Source organism: Penicillium subrubescens (genome assembly GCF_028828155.1).
Source record: "Penicillium subrubescens strain IBT 31985 chromosome Unknown utg000002l_segment0_segment0, whole genome shotgun sequence".
Classification (NCBI taxonomy): domain Eukaryota; kingdom Fungi; phylum Ascomycota; class Eurotiomycetes; order Eurotiales; family Aspergillaceae; genus Penicillium; species Penicillium subrubescens.
In genome coordinates this window covers 1,933,882-1,954,178 of record NW_026643152.1, presented here as the reverse complement: position 1 = coordinate 1,954,178, position 20,297 = coordinate 1,933,882, and the positions used below count along the sequence as shown (strand labels likewise).

The window sequence follows — 20,297 nt, the reverse complement described above, 5'->3', positions numbered from 1 at the left end:
GAGCTGTCCCTCTCTTATTCTCTTAGTCTGTTATTTCCGCTTTTCCACTCTTCCTCTCTTCCTTGGCCTTCCGGGCCCCGTGCCTGGTGGATGATTCAACCAACTTGGTCCGACTTTGCCGTTCATATTGTGGGTATCTAGAGAAGACCCTAGCCTATTTTATGTCTATGTACACCTGTTAAGGATGAATAAATAGTGTACATTATGTCTGCTATCAAGTGCTCCTATTTAACACTTCCTTTGTCCTCCCCTCCCCCTCATTCCTTCTTTGACACACTGCATCCTCGCTTGACTGTGACCACAGGAAGCATCGGCATGGATCTGCAGTCATATGCATTGCATTGCGGACTGGAGATGGAGGGGCTTGGCAATGAGTACAGACCAATTTCTGTTCTTCGGAAGTGACGAATAAGAAATCAAAGAAACTCAAAATTTTTCATTCTCGGTTCGGATGAGCCGGGATCTAGACTATTCAGAGCCCAGCTCCATCGGCATCGAATCCCAACGGGCTGGGCCTAAGTGACCTCATTTCCACGGGACTGTCCGTCGGAAGGAAAAAAGCGAAACAGGAAAAGAGAATAATGGACGAATAATCACTCGAGAAGATAGGCATGCCTCTTTAGTGTCTTTGGTGTCATCTGTATTACTGTACATTGTCGTGGTGTTATACACTTTTTGGTTGAACTTTGCCCTTGCGAGGATTTTGGATGCATAGGCGCCCAGTTTGCCCATGACGTAGTCGATCGCTTCCCCGTTAGGCAATTGCGTTCACCGCCAGGAGGATTGACGAACTGCTGTCTGAGTCAAGGTCATAATCAAAGTGAACTAATTATCAAGTATTATTTATGAATCATCAAATTCAATATCTAATACTTCATTGGATCACTTCATATCTTACATACTTCCACCATGGCACCATCACGAGTGCTTTCAAGGTCGAGGTCGAGGTTGAGGACCCGCGTAGTCCAGCCTTGTAGGTACAGTATAAGTCCGGTTCTCACCACCACATTATGTCCGAAGATCCTGCTCCCCAAAGATCAGACGATCCCTCTGGAATCGCGTCCACCCAATTACCTTTGACTTTTTGTAGGTCCAAGAAACCATCATATAGTCACTGTCTTTGTTAGAACAGAATCAATCCCGAATACTAAAACTCGAGTACTGTCCAGCCCCCTGCCTCGGTGACTGGTCAGCAGCCATCGGACCCCCCGGGATAGCCAACATCCTAGAACCATCCCTGTCTCGGCCTCGCGCACCCTTTCCATCCGAGCCGCACTTTTGAGTTGTCCACTACAAAGTGGGGGTGAACTAGCGGTGCGCTAACCCCCGATGGCCCCGGTCGGACCATGTCCATGTCCACATCTGAATAATGTATCGCAAATGGCAAGATAACGCGCATGTGGTGGCTGACATGGCCATACACGGTGTCACGATTCACCCAGCCATGCTGCCATAGTGCTATAAGGTGGAGAAGATCAGAGCATGGGATGGCGCCCTTTTGGCACGAGCATGGCCCCCAGGTGCGGTGGGCTTGGGTCGAGACATGTCCACATGCATGTTCGTACAGTCCAGGCTTGCCGTGAAGGCATGAATCATTTCTCGTATGCAGGATGATGTTATCTCCGAGCGAGACTGCCTCGCAGGGCTCCTTGTTGGCGTTCGTATCACGGGGACAGATAAAAGGCAGCAAATAGCCCATAATTATGGCTATATAACAATCATGTTGTTGTTATGATCAATCAGAATGCGCATCAACATCGGCCAATGCCAATAATATTGAGCACGGTGGCTGATTGCAGTCCCAGCCAATATCTTCAACTGCCAGGCTGCAGTGCACAGGCCGTAGACTGAATCATCATTCGTCTCTCAGCTCCAGTTAGCTAAAGAGCCCCAAGAAAGAGGATGTGCAACTATCTCGAAAAAGGTTCTTGGCCTAGGAAAACCCGTCATCAGAGCGCCGCTTAGTAATGTTTACTTCGGCCATCCTGGAACTTGATAACTGATCACTGCCAACATTAGGCCACACTCTATGGAGTACGTGCCAAGAGACTATTCTGATGCAGGCGAGGCTGCTGCCTTGTATGCTCGAATCACTCAGTACTCTTTTTTGAGTGGCCGTCAAAGTGTGAGAGGCGATCGAATCCACGGTGGGTTACCATTCACAGTCCCAGTTGGACCCGGTGCAGCAATAGAATAAGTCTATAGTGTGTACTTGGGGGGTACTTTATACATATATAGGTAGATCTCCAAGGATGTCTGTTTCAGTTCGCGCGCGCGGATGGATGCTGGTTCCGATGGTCATCGTCCAGTCAGTTTGAAGAATGAGCAGAGATAGGCGCTGGGGCCCGTATCAGACTATGCAGGGTGCATGGACAGGACTGTTAAATTAGGCGTGTCCTTAGCTATTGAATTGTTATAGGGTCAAAGCTGCTTATGATTGCCTGTGAAAATGCCGAGTCCCTCGATCTTTTGGGGGCGTAATCAAAAACGCCCGTCCATTGTATATATTTGTACCGGGGTACTCGGGTCCTTTCTGGCAACTGCTACTCAACATTACAAATTGATAGATTGATCCACGATACTGGTGACTAAATGAGAGCAGAGATAAATAGGTCTAGAAAGTTACAGTTCTTCCGTATCTTGTAGCAGCATGGATTAAGTCTTTGCCCTCCCAGGCGTTGGTGATGGCAACTAGATTTTCAAGTACAAGGTCTGGCCACATTGCTCAGCATGTTGTTGTGCTGTCGAGTAGGAGGTGAATACCAGTACCAGTGCATTATTAAATCACTTCATATTTCACTCTTTCCATTACCATGATGAAAACTCTCGGCCTTTTATCCTTCTTGGGATCTGGCTATCTGCAGGCTAGTGCCCCGCGGTTCGTAATGTTACGATGCGGCTCTGAGCCTGTTTTGATTCGCGCTTGGGTTAGCTCCCCACTACGGATCTAAAGACCCTTCCATTTTTTCTAGACGTCTAACCCCACAAATAATTAGCCTTCTAGGTTAAAGATGATGTTCATCGATTGAAGTGTTTCATGTGGCATCTATGGGTTGATACATGGTTACACGTGTCGGCAAATGTATGTCAAATTAATCGTCTTCATCGGAGGTATCGACAGATCTGGGCATTCGAATCCCTGAGGTATGCATTAAGATCTCTGAGGTGGTGTAAGTCTTCTTATACCCATTGGTCAATTAGGAAATGTGGGAGGGAGAGTGGGGAACGAGGCTGACACTCTTCTATATGATTCAAAGATTCACTAAGCATTGTGGTTTGAGAATCTGCAAACACGGCTCTTTCAAAGATGAGCAGCAGAGATAAAGGAGACTTTCTAGAATTACATGTTCTAACGTTGAGGTTTAGATCTTTGATTCGTATTGAAATATGTACGCCCAAGCGCCGAGTAGATCGTGCTCCGCCAACGAGGTGTTATGGATGGGGAATGCGGCTCTCTTCAACCTGTTAATAAATCCATATAAATCTGAAGAATAGATTGTGATTAGCATGAGTCTAAAGTCGAATCTAGTGTTTTCACATTGTGCTCCCTTGAAAATTATCGAGTTTTGTTATTCTATCGACAGCCCTTTTTCGGTTTGATTTCAGTGGGAAAAGACCATGAGGCCTAGACTTTCCAAGGGAAATGCTTTGGCATTGGTCTTGGGAACCTCCAGTGCCAATATCATCAACTCTACCAATGCCAGTTCCATCAATGAAACCCTCTCGACCAACATCATTAACCCTATTAACATTATTAGCCTCACAACCTTTACCAACACCAATCTCACCGGTTCTATCAACAAGACCATCTATCCCAACATTATCAACTCTACCTATCTCGCAACCTTTTTCAACCTCACAGACTTTATCAGCGGTACCACTTCCATCAACAAAATTATCTCTACAAACATTATCAATTCTACCAACCTCATAAGCATCGTTTCACAGAATTCACAAACATTCCCAGTTTAATCAATCAGACCATCTCCACCAATATTATCGACCCTACCTTCCTCATAAAGCCTTTCAATCTCACGAATTCCACCAACAACACCAACCATACCAAAGAATATGCCGAGGAGATTCATTGCTATGCTCTGCCCTATGGCGGGACCGGATTCGCTACCTATATTTTGCCCTTTATACCATCATAATTCTCTGGTATGGAAGAAGGACCCTCATGCCTTGGAGACATCTTGATGAATCCGAAGAGGGAAAGGGACCAGGTTTCAGTGCATTCAGATAGCAGGCAGGCTTTGTGAAAATTATATTCACAAATATCCCTGCGATTGTCACGATGACTAAATGCAGACACGCTTGGTATGAAACAGCCTCCCCTTATCCTCTCTGGTTCCTTGAATCTAAGAGCATATCCCGATGTCCAGGGAGTTCGAAGCAATCGCTGGAATGAAGCTCGCCTTGGCCCTCGTATCTGGTCTTAACACCATTATGCCTACCCCTTGGTGGTGTCTTCTCTATCTTCCTGGAACCATCGCCGGGATAGCGGGTACAACAAAACTTTCCTTTGACAGTGGTGAGGTGCTCTATTCCATGTTTTTTGTGTGTCTTACTGTTGCGATTGGAGTACCAATTCTCCTCTGGTCAAGGGTTGGAAGTGTCCTTCTTGGAGGATCAACTGTCGAGTTGAGGGATGATCTACCGAAAGTGGTACAAATTCCTCCGGCAGTGGGAGTTATCACGCTGGTTTTGGGCGCGCTATATTCGGATTGGGCAATAGCTATTGTCCTTAACAATAATGTTGGATATCCATATGATGCGAAGGCCCTGGGTCAGAGCACTGTGGAACTTTTATATGATCGGGAAGAGATTGGACAAGTTTGTCCTATGAGAGTTGTTTGAGTGCCTTCTTTTATCTCCTTTTTTCCTAGTTTTTGAGTACAGTTTGGCAAGGGATAGGAAAAGGGCTATATCAGGCAAATTACTTTTCTGTTAGGAGTAAGCTTCTATGTCAGACCTTCCGCGTTAGCATACTGTGATAATATGAGTCGATCTCTAAGTTACGAACAAGCCACAAAGGCTAAAGCTAAGTCACTGACTCACTGGATGTTTAGCTCGTTGCTAAGTCTGTGTCAGACAAATAACAAGAGATTAGTAAGATGATTTCTAGCCAAGAATCATACCGAAGATTCGGACCCGTTCTAACATATAAGCCTGACTATCTTCGTCGTGCCGCGATTGGGCGTGATGGAATTGGTATCCGCGGCCTTCCGGGCCTGCAGCCCAACGCACACGCACTTTCACCCACGCACATCCCCGAGTCCAACCCGAACTTATTTCGTGCTCGTACCTTCTCATGCGGAATACAAAGCCCGGAGACTTGATCATTTGGTGATTTCATCGCAGCTATCATATGACACATTCTTGCTAATTAATTTCTCTCGGCGATTAATAACTAATTAGTATGTACTACTAACAGTAGGCTATTACTCTGATCCTCACTGGTCGCTTCAACAACCTTTAGGCCCTTGCTCCATTTCCCCTCCTCCATTGCTGCATTTACATACATACTGTAGACTGGTCACCTTGAACGTGCTGCTTCCGTGCACCCCAGAATCGAGACTTCTGGCGCTACAAGATCATACGGTGTGACATAGGCACCTGCAGCTATCCGGTCTTGTGTCGGTGGCTTGAAAGACTTGATGAATAGCGGGCCTGTCTGTAATCCCATAGTCAGTTCTAGAAGCTAGTTTGATACTGCCAGCTTCCCAGCCTTCCTAATAACCTCTCTCGTAGTAATAATTTACATTGTCCTCTTCTCAACGATACTCTTTCTCTATATCCGGGGCTTACCTACCACAGCCCCGCCATTCCGATCAGAAGATCGACATGCATCCCGCGGGCTCGAGCGATATTACCATCCTAAGTAGAAACGTTCTGCAGAGCGTCGGATATTCGGCACTAACACCATCCGCAAGCCGTGTTCCCATCTAAGCGTTCCTGAGGCACGACGGGCGTCCAATCAGAGCTACCTGAACCCTGGTCTCTTCCCGCGCGATCAGCAAGGACCTGGTTAGCTCGGATGAGATGTGAACGTGAATAATTTGCATAAAGTTAAATGCTTGGGGTGTCACTAGCAAAGTTAATAATGTCGTACAACTGATTTGTGCGACGATACCTTAGCATCATTTCTACCCCGGCTTTTGATTACGTGGTAGGATAGACGCGATTGACACTTTATTCTGGGCTGTTTCTGACGTCGCTCTCATCGTCAGATGTCGCGGATATAGATCGCACAGGGCTGATCTGAGAGAGTGACCCACAGCGTTGATTCTCAACAACCAGTTAAGGAGAAAGACACGATTGTTAACCTTAGCCTTCCTTTCAATACGAATGCCATGAAACAGCTCATTTCTGAACAGTGGTCTCCGTACTTCTTTCGACAGGCTTTCTGGGCCAGTCCCTTATTAGACAATTGCCTACATCTGAAGAAATGTAACATTCATGTCAATACCCGTGGTTAAACGAACTCGACTCGACTGATAACCAGACTTCCCCGAATTGCCACGCTATAACTAGCATTCATCCTATAACGTTTTATTAATACACCTTCCCTAAATTAACCACGGCTGTTCGCCTCCTCGAACTCGACATGAGATCTAGGTAGTTGATAGAAGCTTTCTAGTAGTATATCTCCTTGAGCGCATGAAGTCATCGAGGTTAGAGGGGGTGGCAATCAAGTAGATAGCAGCGCTATCCCTGTCCCGGTATTAGAAGTTGGGCAGATGAACTATAGGTCACAATGTTTGTACGTATCATGTATATTCCTGTCTCTTTCAAAACGTGGGCCGTGTTTGATGAAACCCGACTACAATACCAAAAGTTTCAGCAAGATGGCGTTTAGGAAACATGCTCTTTGCCAACTCCTTGTATCGCACTCTATTTATGAGGAATTCTCAGCCCTTTTGAACCTTCGGGCTCCAGGGGTGAAAGTATGTGTTGTAGGATGGCCCCAGCATCTGAATGAACAACGTTATGGGCCCTTTTATGGGCCCTTTTCTTGAGAGAGAAAACATTATTTGCGGAAGCCCCAGAAGAATCTAAGCAATTTATCGACTGATCTAAGATAGTTTCACTTGGTTCGATCAAACTCAAGAAAAAATGGCAGGTTGGTTATCGGCGCTTTGACACGATCAATGGGCGGCTTCAGAGGGATCTGAATAGTCCGGTCCCAGGGCATTTTCCAAAACTCAGCAGCTTTTTGGTGTATTCAGGTATTCTAACTTCTATTATTCTTGTTAGAGGACGACATTGTATCATACATAGTACGACGACAAAACTTTAACCTCCATATGCGCGGGAAGGCCATGCGACAGTCTGTGTGTAATGAACTTAACTCGATTTTCCTGATTATGATGAAAAATGTAATTATCGAGTAAAAGTCCGACATTTCGATGACTCGCCCTTATCAGCATTGAGGCCAATTGTAGAATCACATCCCAAGTAAATGGATATGAGGCTCAAAGTTCCTTGTTCCTGGAGCGGATCCTAGGATCCTAGGAATCAATGAATGATGACATAAGCATCCACACATGATCACCTAAAACGGACTAGTGCCGGGTCAAGCGAGCTGGCCCGTGCCCTGTTCCCCATTGGGGCAGCACACAACGAATTTCCAACCCTAAAGTGCGATTCGACCTTCGTCCTTCTTCAACAGCGCCAACGACCCTCGTCCCCGTCAACAACCCCCCGTCAACTCCCCCCTTCGACAATCAAGATGACTCACGAGTCCGTTTGGTACTCCCGGCCCCGCAAGTAAGTCAAATTTTGAGCCCGATCGCTGAACAAATGTTGGTGAATTAGTGACTGACTCTGTTTCTTCGCACAGGTACGGCAAGGGCTCCCGCGAATGGTGTGTTTAACCCCTCTCAAAAACTACAATTCTCCGATACGAGCGACGATATGGAAAGCGAGGGACGGAGAGATATCTTGGACCGGATATTGAAATTGGGAATCTTGGGGAGATCGGAGTGCTAATTCATATTTCGCTCGACTACAGCCGTGTCTGCTCTCACCGCGCCGGTCTGATCCGCAAGTACGGCGTATGTGGAATCTCTCCCTGATGAACTTGATGAGCGCACTTCGAGTGCGGCGTTTCGTGAGAGCGAACTTTGGGCTAACGCGGGTTATCTTACAGATGAACATCTGCCGTCAGTGCTTCCGTGAGAAGTCCACCGACATCGGTTTCAACAAGGTTCGTGCCTTCATCTTCTACCTCTGCCGACTCGAAGAACAACGCACCAGCACACGGGATATCACGTCGTTGGAGCCTTCTTGAGACTCAGCCCCAACCTGGAAATCAACATCAAAACTAACTCACCACTCTCACCTACAGTACCGTTAAACAAATCAAAAACCATGTCCACCTTTTAACGTCCTTCTCGACCCGTCCTCGTCTACGATCCGTTCACTCGTGTACGTACCCTGGCGCTCCTCGATCTCGATAGTGTCCGGGATGGGAAAAGGTTTCGAAAGTGTCCGGGACAAAACAAAATCAAGAAATTGCGCCCGCACTCCCGTTTCTTTTCGCATGACGGCTCCAAAATTGGTTGTTGTTTTTCTTTGATGGAGGAGACATTCTTTCATCTTCGTTTGCTTGGTGTCTCGGAAGGATCGGAGGGGACTGGGGTTGTTGTGTGAAGAGTTCGCAAAACGAGGATGTCATGTTTACCCTCATCCTTTTTTTCCTTATCCAATATCAATGACGGATTTTCTTTACTGGGATTTTCACTGCGTTCTTGATATTGAGTATCGGAGTAGCATGGAGGGTGTGATGTGGTTTTCAATGACTTTCAACGGTCTACCTACACGCGGTGACTCGACCTCCGCCTTGTTTCCTCGGAGTCTTGAATCTTCGTGTGATTCTGCGTGTGAACCGGATGATATTGAAATCCGAGACCCGAGTAGCCTGGCCGTAGAGAACGATCTACGCGGGTCTGGGAAGCCGTCAAACGGTCTAGATCTGCGTACATCAAACACTCGTAGTCGGTATCAGCTGGGGATATACAGTCTCGATCTTGGCATCCCACGTACTACGTCGAGCTACAGGCAGAATGGCTTCACTATTGCTCCCCATAACCGTTATCTGGAGAAGTCTATCGAACCCGTGTCTTTGTCCATGTAACGGCATATTGATTAGCCTCATAGACTCTGCGAACACATCAAACTGGTTCAACGATCCATCCATTGTTATCATCCATACCCTTTCTCCCTTATGTACATCAAACAAAAAGAACCAGATAGTAAACACCGTAAACCCAATAGCCAAACCAAATCCTCATTCTGATCACGCACATTGTTCGTTGTCAAGAAAAAATCCTTCTCGGGATCAATCGATCACTTCTCGGAATCAATCGAGCGAATGCCATAGAACAGGAGGTAAGCATTCTGCTTGAGAACATCCGGGATGCTGGCGACAGTGACTTTGTTGTCATCCATCAACACCCACTATATCATCGACTATTATTATACCGCAACGTGTATATATTCAAGTTGATATTGATGGCGGATCACATACCTTGTCACCTCCCAGACGAGTGTAGGAGTAGTAGTGTCCAGAGTCCATGGAACCCTGGTGGACCACGACAGTCGAGAGATCGTACATGTACTTGGATGTGTCGACACGCTCCTTGTCCTTCTTCACGGTGAAAGGGAGCATGTTCAGGGTAAGGGGGAAGTCGATGTGGCCATCCATTTTCTCGGAGGAGGCCTGGTTGTGTTCATAGCGCTGAGAGAAAGAGACATGTCAGACTTATCCAGCCTCCATTAGATTCTCGAAATACATACCTTCAGCTGCATGCACAGGATACTTGGGAGCTTGTTGATCTGCAGCCGCTTCGACGCCCGCTGAGGGGTGTTGCCGCATTTCTCGCAGTGATAGGCCGCCTCGGTGTGGTGCTGTAGGTCCTCGACTGCAATAAAGCTCTCCAAGCAGCTGAGCAGGGTCCCGGTACCGGTGGCAGTGGATCGGCCCAGCTTGCGCTTCTTGTTCTGAAGCTGCACGTCGAGGCTCAGATCCGCCATCGGGTCGTAAGTGTGAGTGGTCTTGCCGCACTTGTGGCACATCACGCTGCTGCGGAGTTCGCCGTAGAAAGTGCGATGGAAGAAGCACTCGCACTTGGTGCCGTAGCTCTCGGAGTGCCCGGGTGTCGCCGCGTGCAGGGCATTTACCAGGAATTGGAAGTACTCGTGGGCATCCTGCTGGCGGTAGCCTGCCATTTCCTGTGATTTGAGATTAGCCGAATACTCTTTCATCTATATCATCAGTCTCGTGGGCATATCTCTTACTCGTGAGGCATCCCATCCATGATACAAGAGGGTAGCCGCCGACACTGCATCGGTCTTCTCGCCACTGTTGAATTCCATAAAGACCTCAGTGGCGGCGCAGGCCATGCAAAATGGCCTCTTGCAGGTGTGGATGTCATGACCTCCAGCCAGGAAATAGGCATTGAGGGTTGGGTCATGCAGCAGAGCTTGGAGGATGACAGCCTGGTAACAGGTCTGTCCCATGTTCCAGACACCACGAGCACCACGACGCGAGCAAGGGTTCTTGTATGCGTTGCTCTTGACATAGACCTCAGACGCGGAGTCTTCGATCCATCGGTTCTTGCCGTCTATCAGATAGTCAGCTACTCAACCCGTGAACATTGAAAGGGACCAAAAGGTGATTTGAGACTCGCCTTGGTACTCAAACTTTCCGGAGGGGCCACAGAGTCTCTCCAGACCATGGTCGTAGACAAAATCTACACAAGTCTCACAGAACACGAAACGGTTGCGGGACTCCAAGTCTAGGGGACCTTGATTAGCTTCCAGTCAGAGCATTTCAGAACAGATGGGTACTTACAGAAAACATGGCCGGTCTTCTTCGTGTGCGCCTTGCGCTCCGAGTTCAAACAGACCTCTGTGCAGCTCAAGCAGTGGTACTTTGGTTTCAAGGTAGCCACAGTCCGCAGGCCACTTGTCGGTACCGCAGCCGTTTCAGGCTTGGTGTAAGGTGCCAGGGCTTCAAACTGCTTGCGGTAACCATTCTTGAACTGGCCAGCAGTCGATTGATCCTGCATGATTGTAGCAAGATGTTCTAGTGAGGGGTCAGCGGTGTCTAGGGTCAAGGTGGAGGTCAATGAGGGATAGACTTACCGCAGCCAAACGCCGCCTCAGACAGGATTTGGACAGAATCAAGAGTCGCCATTTTGAATAATAGGCGAGATGGTGGAGGGGGGTGGGGGGTTAAAGAGGGATTGAAGTGGATAGAGGGTGAAAGGTGTGAAGGGATAAGGGTTGGGAGGTGTGAAGGTGTGAAGTGGGAGGGGGAACGAAGTAAAGAAGTAGAGAGGAAGACCGTCAGTAGAAGGACCCAGCCCTCAAGGTAACGATAGGAGAAAGAATAAAACGAAGGATTAGGCAAAGACCAAAGGTCGCCAGTTCAGATACAAGGCTCTTTCTGGCCGTAAGATGCGCAGCGATATCCAGATGAGCCTCAAGGACTTCCCCTGAGTAAAACGAGCATTGCACTGTCGGACGAATGATCAGTATCCCTTTGCAACAGTCCGTACACAATTTTCGAGTCCGGACTTACATATTCAAGATCAGGAGAGTCAACGAGGGCGCGTGAGGGAGGTGGATGAAGGAGAAGAGCTATAGGGCTCTCCGGTCACCGAAGGGTTGCCGCGGCAGCTCACGTTGCCAGCAAGGCCGCAACCCTGCCCCGCCGGATTTCAATGAATGAACCGCTGAATGATCAAGGCAGCAATAGACTCGGAAAAGGCAGAAGGAGTTTGACAAGGCAACGAAAGGTAATGATCCCCGGGATATCGAGGTCCTGGAGTGCGGGCAGAGGGTTTGTGGTTTGCCATCGGGACCTTTTTTTCGCCTGAGCCCCCGATTTACCGCCGGATCAGCGATCGGAGGTGCCGCGATCTGCTGTTCCGCGCCAAGGAGATTCGATGATCAGAGTACAACCACGACATGTTAAACGAATAGAGGATATAGGATATATTGGGCCTATAGAAGATATTTCTGGATTGGAATTGATCCTATCATTCTTTCTATTCACTAGAAATACTCGTGTGTTTCATGAATCTTGCTTCGTTTCAAGTCATAATAAGTACAGCCCATGTCTATGTACTCCATCTTCATCCCTCGAGGAGCAACGGTAAAATAAACGGCCCTCGAGCGTAACAAGTGCCAGCCGTTTCTTTCGGGTGAGGCAGACTTGGAGACTTGGAGAAATTCCCAGGGTACTGTCTGGCGGGGTACTTTTCGAAAGGTTCATGATACTGCCAATTCTCAAGTCCCTGCCATCCACCAGCAATGACAAGTAGATGTCCAAATTACACGCCTAACCTGCTGTTCACCGCACACCACGACCCCGGGGCAGCGCACTTGGCCGCCCCCGGTCGGTACCTCTCGTGGTGTACAGGCCTGTCGCCGAGCCTCGCGTGGTGCCTCTCGTGGTGCCTCTCGTTGTGCCTCTCGTCGTACCACCCCGTGTCGTCCCTCGAGTCGTACCCCGGCTAGGAGCGGAATATCTCGACGTTGGCTTGGAGGAGACGGTACTAGGCGGGTGATCGACAAAGGAAGTGTCGGTAGTCCTGGGAGAGAGTCAGCTAGAGGATCCAGGTTGGAGAGCGCAGCCATTACTACTCACAGAAACGTCATCTCGCCATCATCCGCACGGGGTACTTCGTTTTCCGCCTCTGTGTATGGGTGTTAGTGAGTCGGCCTCCATCAACGTTAATGCGCAAGCATACCTTTCTGGGCCTCCGCCTGCTTGGCTCTCTTGAAAGAGTCGGTGATTGGGGCCTAGCAATGGTGAGCATTGATTTCCCCGTACAGGTTCCTCATCCGACGCGTCTCCGAAGCGCAGACGGGCATACCTCTGGGAAATCCACACAAAACGCGTTCATATTCATGCCATACAGGAAACTCGCAAAACTCTCACTGAAGCGCGTCAGACTCTCGTGCATCAGCTGCAGGTGCATGAAATTGGCCTCCAAATCAGCCATGGAGTCTGCGAGTTCCGCAAATTGTGGCTCCAGAGCATTGATGGCAGGTTGGTTGTATCCGGCTTGGCTGATGCTGTGACCGTAGCCGTGAGCTTCCCGGAGCGACGAGCGCGAACTCGGTCGTAGAGGAGTTGTTGGGCGAGAGGAGGGCCTCGGTCGCGAGGAGGATCGTGGTACAGGAGCGTCCATGACTGGTGGGAGATGTAGTCGAGTTGTTTGTTTTGGAAGAGAGAGGGGCAAAGCGGAAGTGCTGAAGTGGGTATCGCGAATGGGCTATCACGAGCACTTGTTTTTTTGGCGTGCAGCAGATGGAAAATGGGTCTGCGGCGCGGACGAGACAGAGTGTTCTCTATATAGAATCAGGAGGAGCTGCGCATGAAATTTGGGAGAATTCTCAAGGGAATTGGAGGAGTTGAAGATACGTCGAGTGTTGATCTCCCGAGTTGTTTGGCCCGTGACTTTTGCATGACTTCACCGGACATGCGACCATAACAATTCAATTGACTCCGAGTAGAATGGGTAGGGACAATAGTACCCACCTTATGTCAACATAGGATATCTAGAATCAATATACTATAGACAAACAGATATCATATATATGAATTACTACTACCATCATCCAGTTCACAGATAATTGAGCCTTTTCCCCGCATTACCAGACCGATCGTCATCGGCCTTGATTTTGAGCGAATCCACTCGTGATCTCGTCTCGACTTCTCGCCTTGGAAAAAGGACTCGGGAATCTTTTCCTCCTCAATAATCCCACGGTTCCTAGGACTACATTGTTGTATATTGAGACTCTCTCACTCTCTCGGACTATCCATTCAGGCCCACTGGTTCATTTTCTCCGCCACATGCGGGCCTGCTCAATTCTGCGCCGCATCTCTCCCTCGGCCAGTTCCCTTTCTGTTCCTTGTCGTATTAACTCCGCTGTTGCTTCCCCGGAAAGAGGCGCTCAGATCGCCTCCCAATACGCTCGTCAGGCCCGAATATTCCCACTCGTGCGACCCTACTCCACACGGTCGCAATCTCAGCATCAACCGAGGGAAGCATCCTCTCTCTGGACTATCACATTCACCCTGCTGGCCGTTGGCGGAGGCGCCTGGCTCCACGATAAGTACTTCACCTCGACGGATAACCCGCCGCCATCGCATCCCTCCCCGACCACTCGACCGCAAACACACTCCTTCCTCGAAGTCATCGATACCCTCTCCACCATGCCTATCGAACCGGCTCCGGGTACCGTCGGGAACCTGACCCCGGAACAAGAAGTCAAGTTGCAGGAGTTCTGGGTGCTGACCCTGAAAGTTTTTGGCGTCCCCCTCGATGTCCTCGAGGCTGAGCATGCCAATGGTAAAGCCAATGCCGATGCTGCGGCCTCCAGTTCCTCTCAGGAAAAGAAGAAGTCTTCCAGCAAGCGCAAGGGATGGTCGCTCTGGGGCAAGGGCAACGAGGAGGACGACGACGACAAGAGCGTGTCGTCCGCGAGCGGTATCACTTCGAGTCTGGCCTCGATCAACATCACCGACGGCGATGATAAGCACGGTCAGTCCAAGGAGTTCCAGCGGGCGCTCGTCGAGCTGCAGCCAGAGGAGATCCGTACGGCCTTTTGGAACATGGTGAAGCAGGATAACCCGGATTCCCTGTTGCTGCGGTTCCTGCGCGCGCGCAAGTGGGACGTCAAGAAGGCACTTATCATGATGATCTCGACGATGCGCTGGCGTTTGCAGGATGTCCACGTCGACGACGACATTATGAAAAACGGTGAGGCCCAGGCCCTTCAGCAGGCGTCCAGTGCGGACCCCGCGAAGAAGCAGAAGGGCGAGGAGTTCTTGAAACAAATGCGCATGGGCAAGAGTTTCCTGCACGGTGTTGACAAGTTCGGCCGGCCTATCTGTGTTGTCCGGGTGCGGCTGCATCGGGCTGGGGATCAGGAGGTGGACACGCTGGAGCGGTTTACTGTCTACACTATTGAGACTGCCCGGCTGCTGTTGGCGCCCCCAGTTGAGACTGCGGTAATTCACTACCATCTAAACCCTGACTGGAGACCTATTGCTGACGACGACAGACTATCATTTTCGATATGACCAACTTTCAGTTGGCGAACATGGTAGGTTTCTTCCACTTTGTTGTGGATCTATACACCACATACTAATATGTATTTTTAGGACTACACACCCGTTAAATTCATGATCAAGTGCTTTGAAGCCAACTACCCCGAATCTCTCGGATCCGTCCTCATTCACAAGGCACCCTGGATCTTCTCGAGTTCGTCTCCCTCCACTGCAAATTTATACTCTGCTCCAATCTAACTCGAACAGGTATCTGGAGTGTCATCAAGGGCTGGCTCGACCCCGTCGTCGCCGCCAAGATCCACTTTACCAAGAACCGCGAAGACCTCGAGGCCTTTATTGCCCCAGGCCAAATCATGAAGGAACTCGAGGGTGACGAGAACTGGGAATACGCATACACCGAGATCAAGGAGGGCGAAAACGCCAAGATGGAAGATACAGAGACCCGCGACAAGCTGGTCGCTGAGCGTCAGGTTTTGGCCAAGGAAATCCAAGACGTCACCATTGAGTGGATTCGCGCCAGCTACAAGAAGGAGACTGATGCTGTGAATGCTGCCAAGGAGAAGCGTCACGGCTTGATTGAAAAGCTGCGCGACCAATACTGGGTTTTGGACCCGTATATTCGTGCCCGCTCGCTGTACGACCGATTGAACATTATCAAGGGCGGTGGCAAGATTGAGTTCTACCCCGAGGCTGAGAAGAAGACTAGCAGCGATGCGGCCGCGGAGACAGCGGAGGCTGTTCAGTCTGCGTAAAGAGGTCGGAGTAATTGGTGGCCTGTTTGGGTACAATGTTGGACTTCATAAGTGTGTGGATATTGGCGGCTGGAATTGTGCGTGCTACATGGGTGTATAGTATCGTATATGTACCGACAGATTTGGCGTCTGTCCTGGATAGCCGGTTAGACAACATAGAGGGGGGTCTATATGTTTGGGAATAATCTTGAAAGGAATTGGCATTTCGTGAATGTTTCCCAATTTGACTGAACATGGTATTTGCCTTTGAATTAGACAATCCAGATTTAGTAGGGGAGGCAATCAATGGCATTTTGAACAGTACTCTATCGTTAGCCCATCAACCATAGGGTGCCTGTCACTCAAGATATAAACAAGTGAAATCACCGTTTACATCTTGGACTTGATCTCCTCGTGCAGAGCCTTCAGCTTATCCATATCCGACTCCTTGGCGGGCCAGCTAATGCCCATACCCTCATGCTCGTTGGGCTTGGGAATCTATACAACAGTGGTGAGCAGATAATTCTTGTAAACGGAAAGGGTGGCAGTCGAGAGAGGGTTGTCGGCAATACGGAGAACATACCATGTGGAAGTGAACCTGTAAATGTACTTGGTCAGAATTTCGCTTTCCTCCTTGGAAGGAATGGGCATGGGTGTACTTACGTGGTCAACGACCTGGTGCGCAATGCGCCCGTTGTTCTGCAGGATATTGAAATCCGTGGCGCCGCTGGCGATAGCAAGCTTCTTTGCGACGGGCTATATGGGAGAGATCGTGTTAGCCGAGTGACTTGCGAAGCTACCATCATCGCTTTTGATTTCATTGAACCCCCAGTTCCCGTAGAGTGGTGCGCCTGGACCAAGGACCTTGGGGGCTGGGGTGGCTCCTAATTCCCTACCAACATTCAATCTGCAAGATTGACTCTCCTTCTCACACACCCCTATCTCGTCGGACTTTATATCCCTTCGCAGTTCTAGTTCTACCCACTCACCAAGATCTCAAGGAGGTCCTCGTCGGGAATGTCGGTCAGCTTAGCGCCGTGGTACTTGGGGATGACGAGCTATGCGACAGCGAGTTAGCATCCTTTTCGACACACAGCATTTCTATTTAACGCAGGACTAGATTCATGATATATCCGCGAGCGAAAACAGTCCCACAACGCGGTTCAAGGTGACCTGCGATCGGTGCGGGGAAGGATACGACAAGGGGCGAAGAACAACATACCGCATGGCCACGGCTAAGAGGCTGGATATCGAGGAAGGCGAAGACCTTGTCGCTCTCGAAGACCTTGAAGGAAGGGATATCACCTGGATTGAGAAGGGAGGGTTAGCGATCCATTGCATCAAGTCCACCCGGAAGACAAGAGCTTTGTGAACTCGGAGTAGGCGTCGAGGGGAGCTAGCTACCCACCCTTGATAATCTTGCAGAAAATGCAGGCAGCGGAGGAGGACATTTTGTCTACTGGTTAATTGTTTCGGTGGAACAAGAATTCTGTGAGATTGAAGGGAGCAGTGTAGCTTGTTCACGTAGAATCGAACGTCAGTAATAATTGGAAGTCATGAATATGCGGGGTCAGCTCCGTCGACCCGGTGGGGAAGAGAACGACAAAAGAAAAAGGAAGTGTAGGTGTCCGGGTTCGAACTGCGGTCATCCGGTGGCAGCTGGCAAGGTTATGAGGGAAATAAGTTTCTTTCCCCCGAGGAGTGGGACAGGCTAGTACAGAACCCATTTCTTGCCTTTTACCAGAGATGGCCGTGGTTTGCCCACTATACTCCTCTACTCAATCTTTGGAATAACCTGCTACAACATAGTCGTTGTATCTTTTTGGTTTTTTTGGTCTTTTAGACTATGTTTTTACTATCGAATTAATTCTTTCGCTTTTTTTCTGAGCTTTCTCAGTCTTCTGGGGCGTGTTTTGAGGTGGTTGGTGTTTGGTGCGTGTGCGTAGCGTGGCCAGGTGCGGTGTGCATACAGGCATCCCTTCTACGCAAGCAACATCTACCGTGACAATCTACAAGAGACGGTCCAAAAGACTTGACTAACATTGTAAATATTCATACGCATATCTTAATTCATCTCCTTCCCTTCCCTCACTCACTCACTCACTCACCACCTTCTTCTCCGAAGGAATCAACCCAACTCTATCCAACACAAAAGCCACCGCATTAACAACTCCGTAAAAAAGCATAGGTATGAGACCAAAAAAGATATTCCCAAGTATCCCTCTTCGAAGAATCGTCTCCGCCAGCTCCGTCCGCGCAATCTCCGGCGCAACGGGTGACTTGAACGGACCAAGTAACCGATAAAACGTAACAAAAGATGCACCAAAACAGTAGATCAGAAGAATCCGCAATCCATGCTCACGATACAACTCCATCAGTCCCGGCGCACCGCCAAAGTCTCGAGCTAAAGTGCTCATGTATGCGCTGTGGTCGACACCGTAGTGGATACGTGAGGTTTTGGCGGCTAGGAGGTGATAGTGTGGGGGATCTGTTGGCATTGCCATTTTGCCGGTGATCAGAGCTGTCCACCACATAGCTTGTTGCTCGGCGATTGGCGGGATAGCACCGACGCCTGGACGGACGAATCCGATGAAGGCGATATCATGGTGGGATGGATGGATGATGTTACGGATTTGGGCGTCGGATGCCGTGGGATATGTGCTGTCGAGGTAGGGGAAGGTTTGCTTGTACCTGTCACTGTATTAGCTTGCACAACGGAACATCGAGGTGAAAAGACTGACCCGCTACAGTATACCACACAATCCGGCTCGATGACCCTATTCTTCAGCCGCTGCCAATCCTTTCGCTTGGGGTTGGCTTGGAAATGGACTCGTCCCGAGTCATCAATATACTCGGGCCATGTACAAGTATCGACGACTCGGTTGGAGTTCGCATCGTCCGGTGGGTCAATGTAGCGATTCCCGATACAAGCCAGAATGGGGTTATGCTTTTGATAGGGTCGGTTGAGGTACGGCATCGCCTTGTTACTCTTGTTGAGGAAAACGAATGCCCGACCCAGTCGTTCCTGTGGCAGACCACCAACGTGCTGGTTCATGCCAGCTTGTGTTCCTGTCAGGAACCACAGTACTCGCTTGATGACAAAGTCGGAGACGAACCAGCGTAATCGGCTGTGGGCGATTGCTCGATGCACATATGCGGTCTCGAACAGGTTGGTGATGAGACCGTCGATGGGAAGACCTCCGCTGAAGGTCTTGCCAAATACTTGGAAGCGACTGAGTGACTTCGGGAAGGAGAGAAATCCTGTCCGGAAGCACATGGTGACTGATTGGGCGTCGGCTTTGATAGATTCGTAGGCGATATCTTCCAAATCGATTAGTATGGAATATTGATACAACGATATAACAACTTACCCATAGCTGTTTCACCGCATCCAAGAATCAGGACATTGCGCCCTGCCACCTGGGAGCGATCCTTGTAGAGCGATGAATGAAACACATCCCCTTTGATGTGTTCGATTCCAGGGATAGTGGGGATATTGGGTTCGACATGTAGTCCCGTGCATACTGCGATGTGAGAACAGTCATAAGTCCTTTCCTTCTTCTCGTTCGCGTCTGCTCTGTTCGTGTAGCTGACTCGATGCTTCCACTCTGAGCCTTCTGGTAATCGCTCCACTCGGACGACGGGGCTGTTGAGCTTAATGTGGGCATCCAGATTGAATTTAGCAACATAAGACCGGAGATAGTCCACATATTCGGGAAGTGAGATATGATCTGGACTATCCAGTGGCAAGCGATGATCCGAAAATGTTGTCAACTGCTTGCTGCTGACCAGTTCTGCATTCTGATAAGACCGATAGTTGAACGTGCCTCCGATATCCGACTCGCTGGGTGTTATTGTCAATACTGAGCCATTTCTCCTGATAGTAAATGATTAGGGACGTACGCTTCAAATAGGCAGGCTTCGATCTGCTGCTCTGGTGTCGAGGACTCTAGCAAGGTCTTGAGGGCCACTAGGCCACCGGGACTATAGATAGTGACTGATTAGAGGCCATGCTGAACTGGAGGGCGACGGGAAGAATCGCTCACCCTGCGCCTATGATCGCTACTTTAATCGCCATGTATAATGGTGTTTTATTTGAATGTCTGAATCGCGATAGAGGAAGAGTCGTGGTGTGAAACCAACTGCACTGCGGAAGGTTAAGTGCTCAGGCACTGACCGGTTTTCCCGCATGAGCGCCATGACGTATCGGGAAGATCCATGCAAGCGATCGATCATAAAGTAGTTGTGCTAATCCCTTTCAACTAATAACTCAGAAGGGATTAAATAAAGTTCTGTATAAACCAGGGCATCTGTTCCTAGGTGGAATTTCTTGATCTGATATTGCCAAGAAATAGGGGGACGATCTAGAGTCCTTCTGCATTCGCTAGGTTATATATCCGTACCGCACGAGAAGCTGCTCCTGTGGAGTTCCATAAGTTGGACACTGAGAAATTTTCTAATTATCTCTT

General features: G+C 49.2%; 7 protein-coding genes across 7 annotated transcripts; 3 read left to right on the top strand and 4 right to left on the bottom strand.

Annotated features, from left to right (window-relative positions):
• Nucleotides 1-3,618: 3,618 nt before the first annotated feature.
• On the top strand, nt 3,619-3,972 carry N7473_002082 (uncharacterized protein; the record flags this gene model as incomplete). Its single annotated transcript, XM_057148022.1, has 1 exon — nt 3,619-3,972. The coding sequence occupies one exon, from the start codon at nt 3,619-3,621 to the stop codon at nt 3,970-3,972; it is 354 nt and encodes a 117-aa protein (XP_057011676.1).
• A 3,763-nt stretch (nt 3,973-7,735) lies between these two features.
• On the top strand, nt 7,736-8,296 carry N7473_002081 (40S ribosomal protein uS14; the record flags this gene model as incomplete). Its single annotated transcript, XM_057148021.1, has 4 exons — nt 7,736-7,773; nt 7,847-7,870; nt 8,018-8,060; nt 8,156-8,296. 4 exons carry the CDS (start codon nt 7,736-7,738, stop codon nt 8,294-8,296), a joined length of 246 nt encoding a protein of 81 aa, XP_057011675.1.
• A 1,058-nt stretch (nt 8,297-9,354) lies between these two features.
• Nucleotides 9,355-11,206, bottom strand: N7473_002080 (uncharacterized protein; the record flags this gene model as incomplete). Its single annotated transcript, XM_057148020.1, has 7 exons — nt 9,355-9,465; nt 9,536-9,745; nt 9,805-10,239; nt 10,306-10,631; nt 10,698-10,805; nt 10,862-11,095; nt 11,155-11,206. The coding sequence occupies 7 exons, from the start codon at nt 11,204-11,206 to the stop codon at nt 9,355-9,357; spliced, it is 1,476 nt and encodes a 491-aa protein (XP_057011674.1).
• Nucleotides 11,207-12,367: 1,161 nt separating this feature from the next.
• Nucleotides 12,368-13,211, bottom strand: N7473_002079 (DASH complex subunit DAM1; the record flags this gene model as incomplete). Its single annotated transcript, XM_057148019.1, has 4 exons — nt 12,368-12,608; nt 12,665-12,713; nt 12,768-12,819; nt 12,894-13,211. The coding sequence occupies 4 exons, from the start codon at nt 13,209-13,211 to the stop codon at nt 12,368-12,370; spliced, it is 660 nt and encodes a 219-aa protein (XP_057011673.1).
• A 665-nt stretch (nt 13,212-13,876) lies between these two features.
• Nucleotides 13,877-15,849, top strand: N7473_002078 (CRAL-TRIO domain-containing protein; the record flags this gene model as incomplete). Its single annotated transcript, XM_057148018.1, has 4 exons — nt 13,877-15,037; nt 15,091-15,132; nt 15,191-15,290; nt 15,344-15,849. 4 exons carry the CDS (start codon nt 13,877-13,879, stop codon nt 15,847-15,849), a joined length of 1,809 nt encoding a protein of 602 aa, XP_057011672.1.
• A 369-nt stretch (nt 15,850-16,218) lies between these two features.
• On the bottom strand, nt 16,219-17,279 carry N7473_002077 (HIT family protein; the record flags this gene model as incomplete). Its single annotated transcript, XM_057148017.1, has 6 exons — nt 16,219-16,326; nt 16,412-16,426; nt 16,492-16,584; nt 16,818-16,886; nt 17,051-17,133; nt 17,237-17,279. The coding sequence occupies 6 exons, from the start codon at nt 17,277-17,279 to the stop codon at nt 16,219-16,221; spliced, it is 411 nt and encodes a 136-aa protein (XP_057011671.1).
• A 645-nt stretch (nt 17,280-17,924) lies between these two features.
• On the bottom strand, nt 17,925-19,906 carry N7473_002076 (flavin-containing monooxygenase; the record flags this gene model as incomplete). Its single annotated transcript, XM_057148016.1, has 5 exons — nt 17,925-18,519; nt 18,570-19,149; nt 19,200-19,672; nt 19,732-19,812; nt 19,875-19,906. 5 exons carry the CDS (start codon nt 19,904-19,906, stop codon nt 17,925-17,927), a joined length of 1,761 nt encoding a protein of 586 aa, XP_057011670.1.
• Nucleotides 19,907-20,297: the final 391 nt, after the last annotated feature.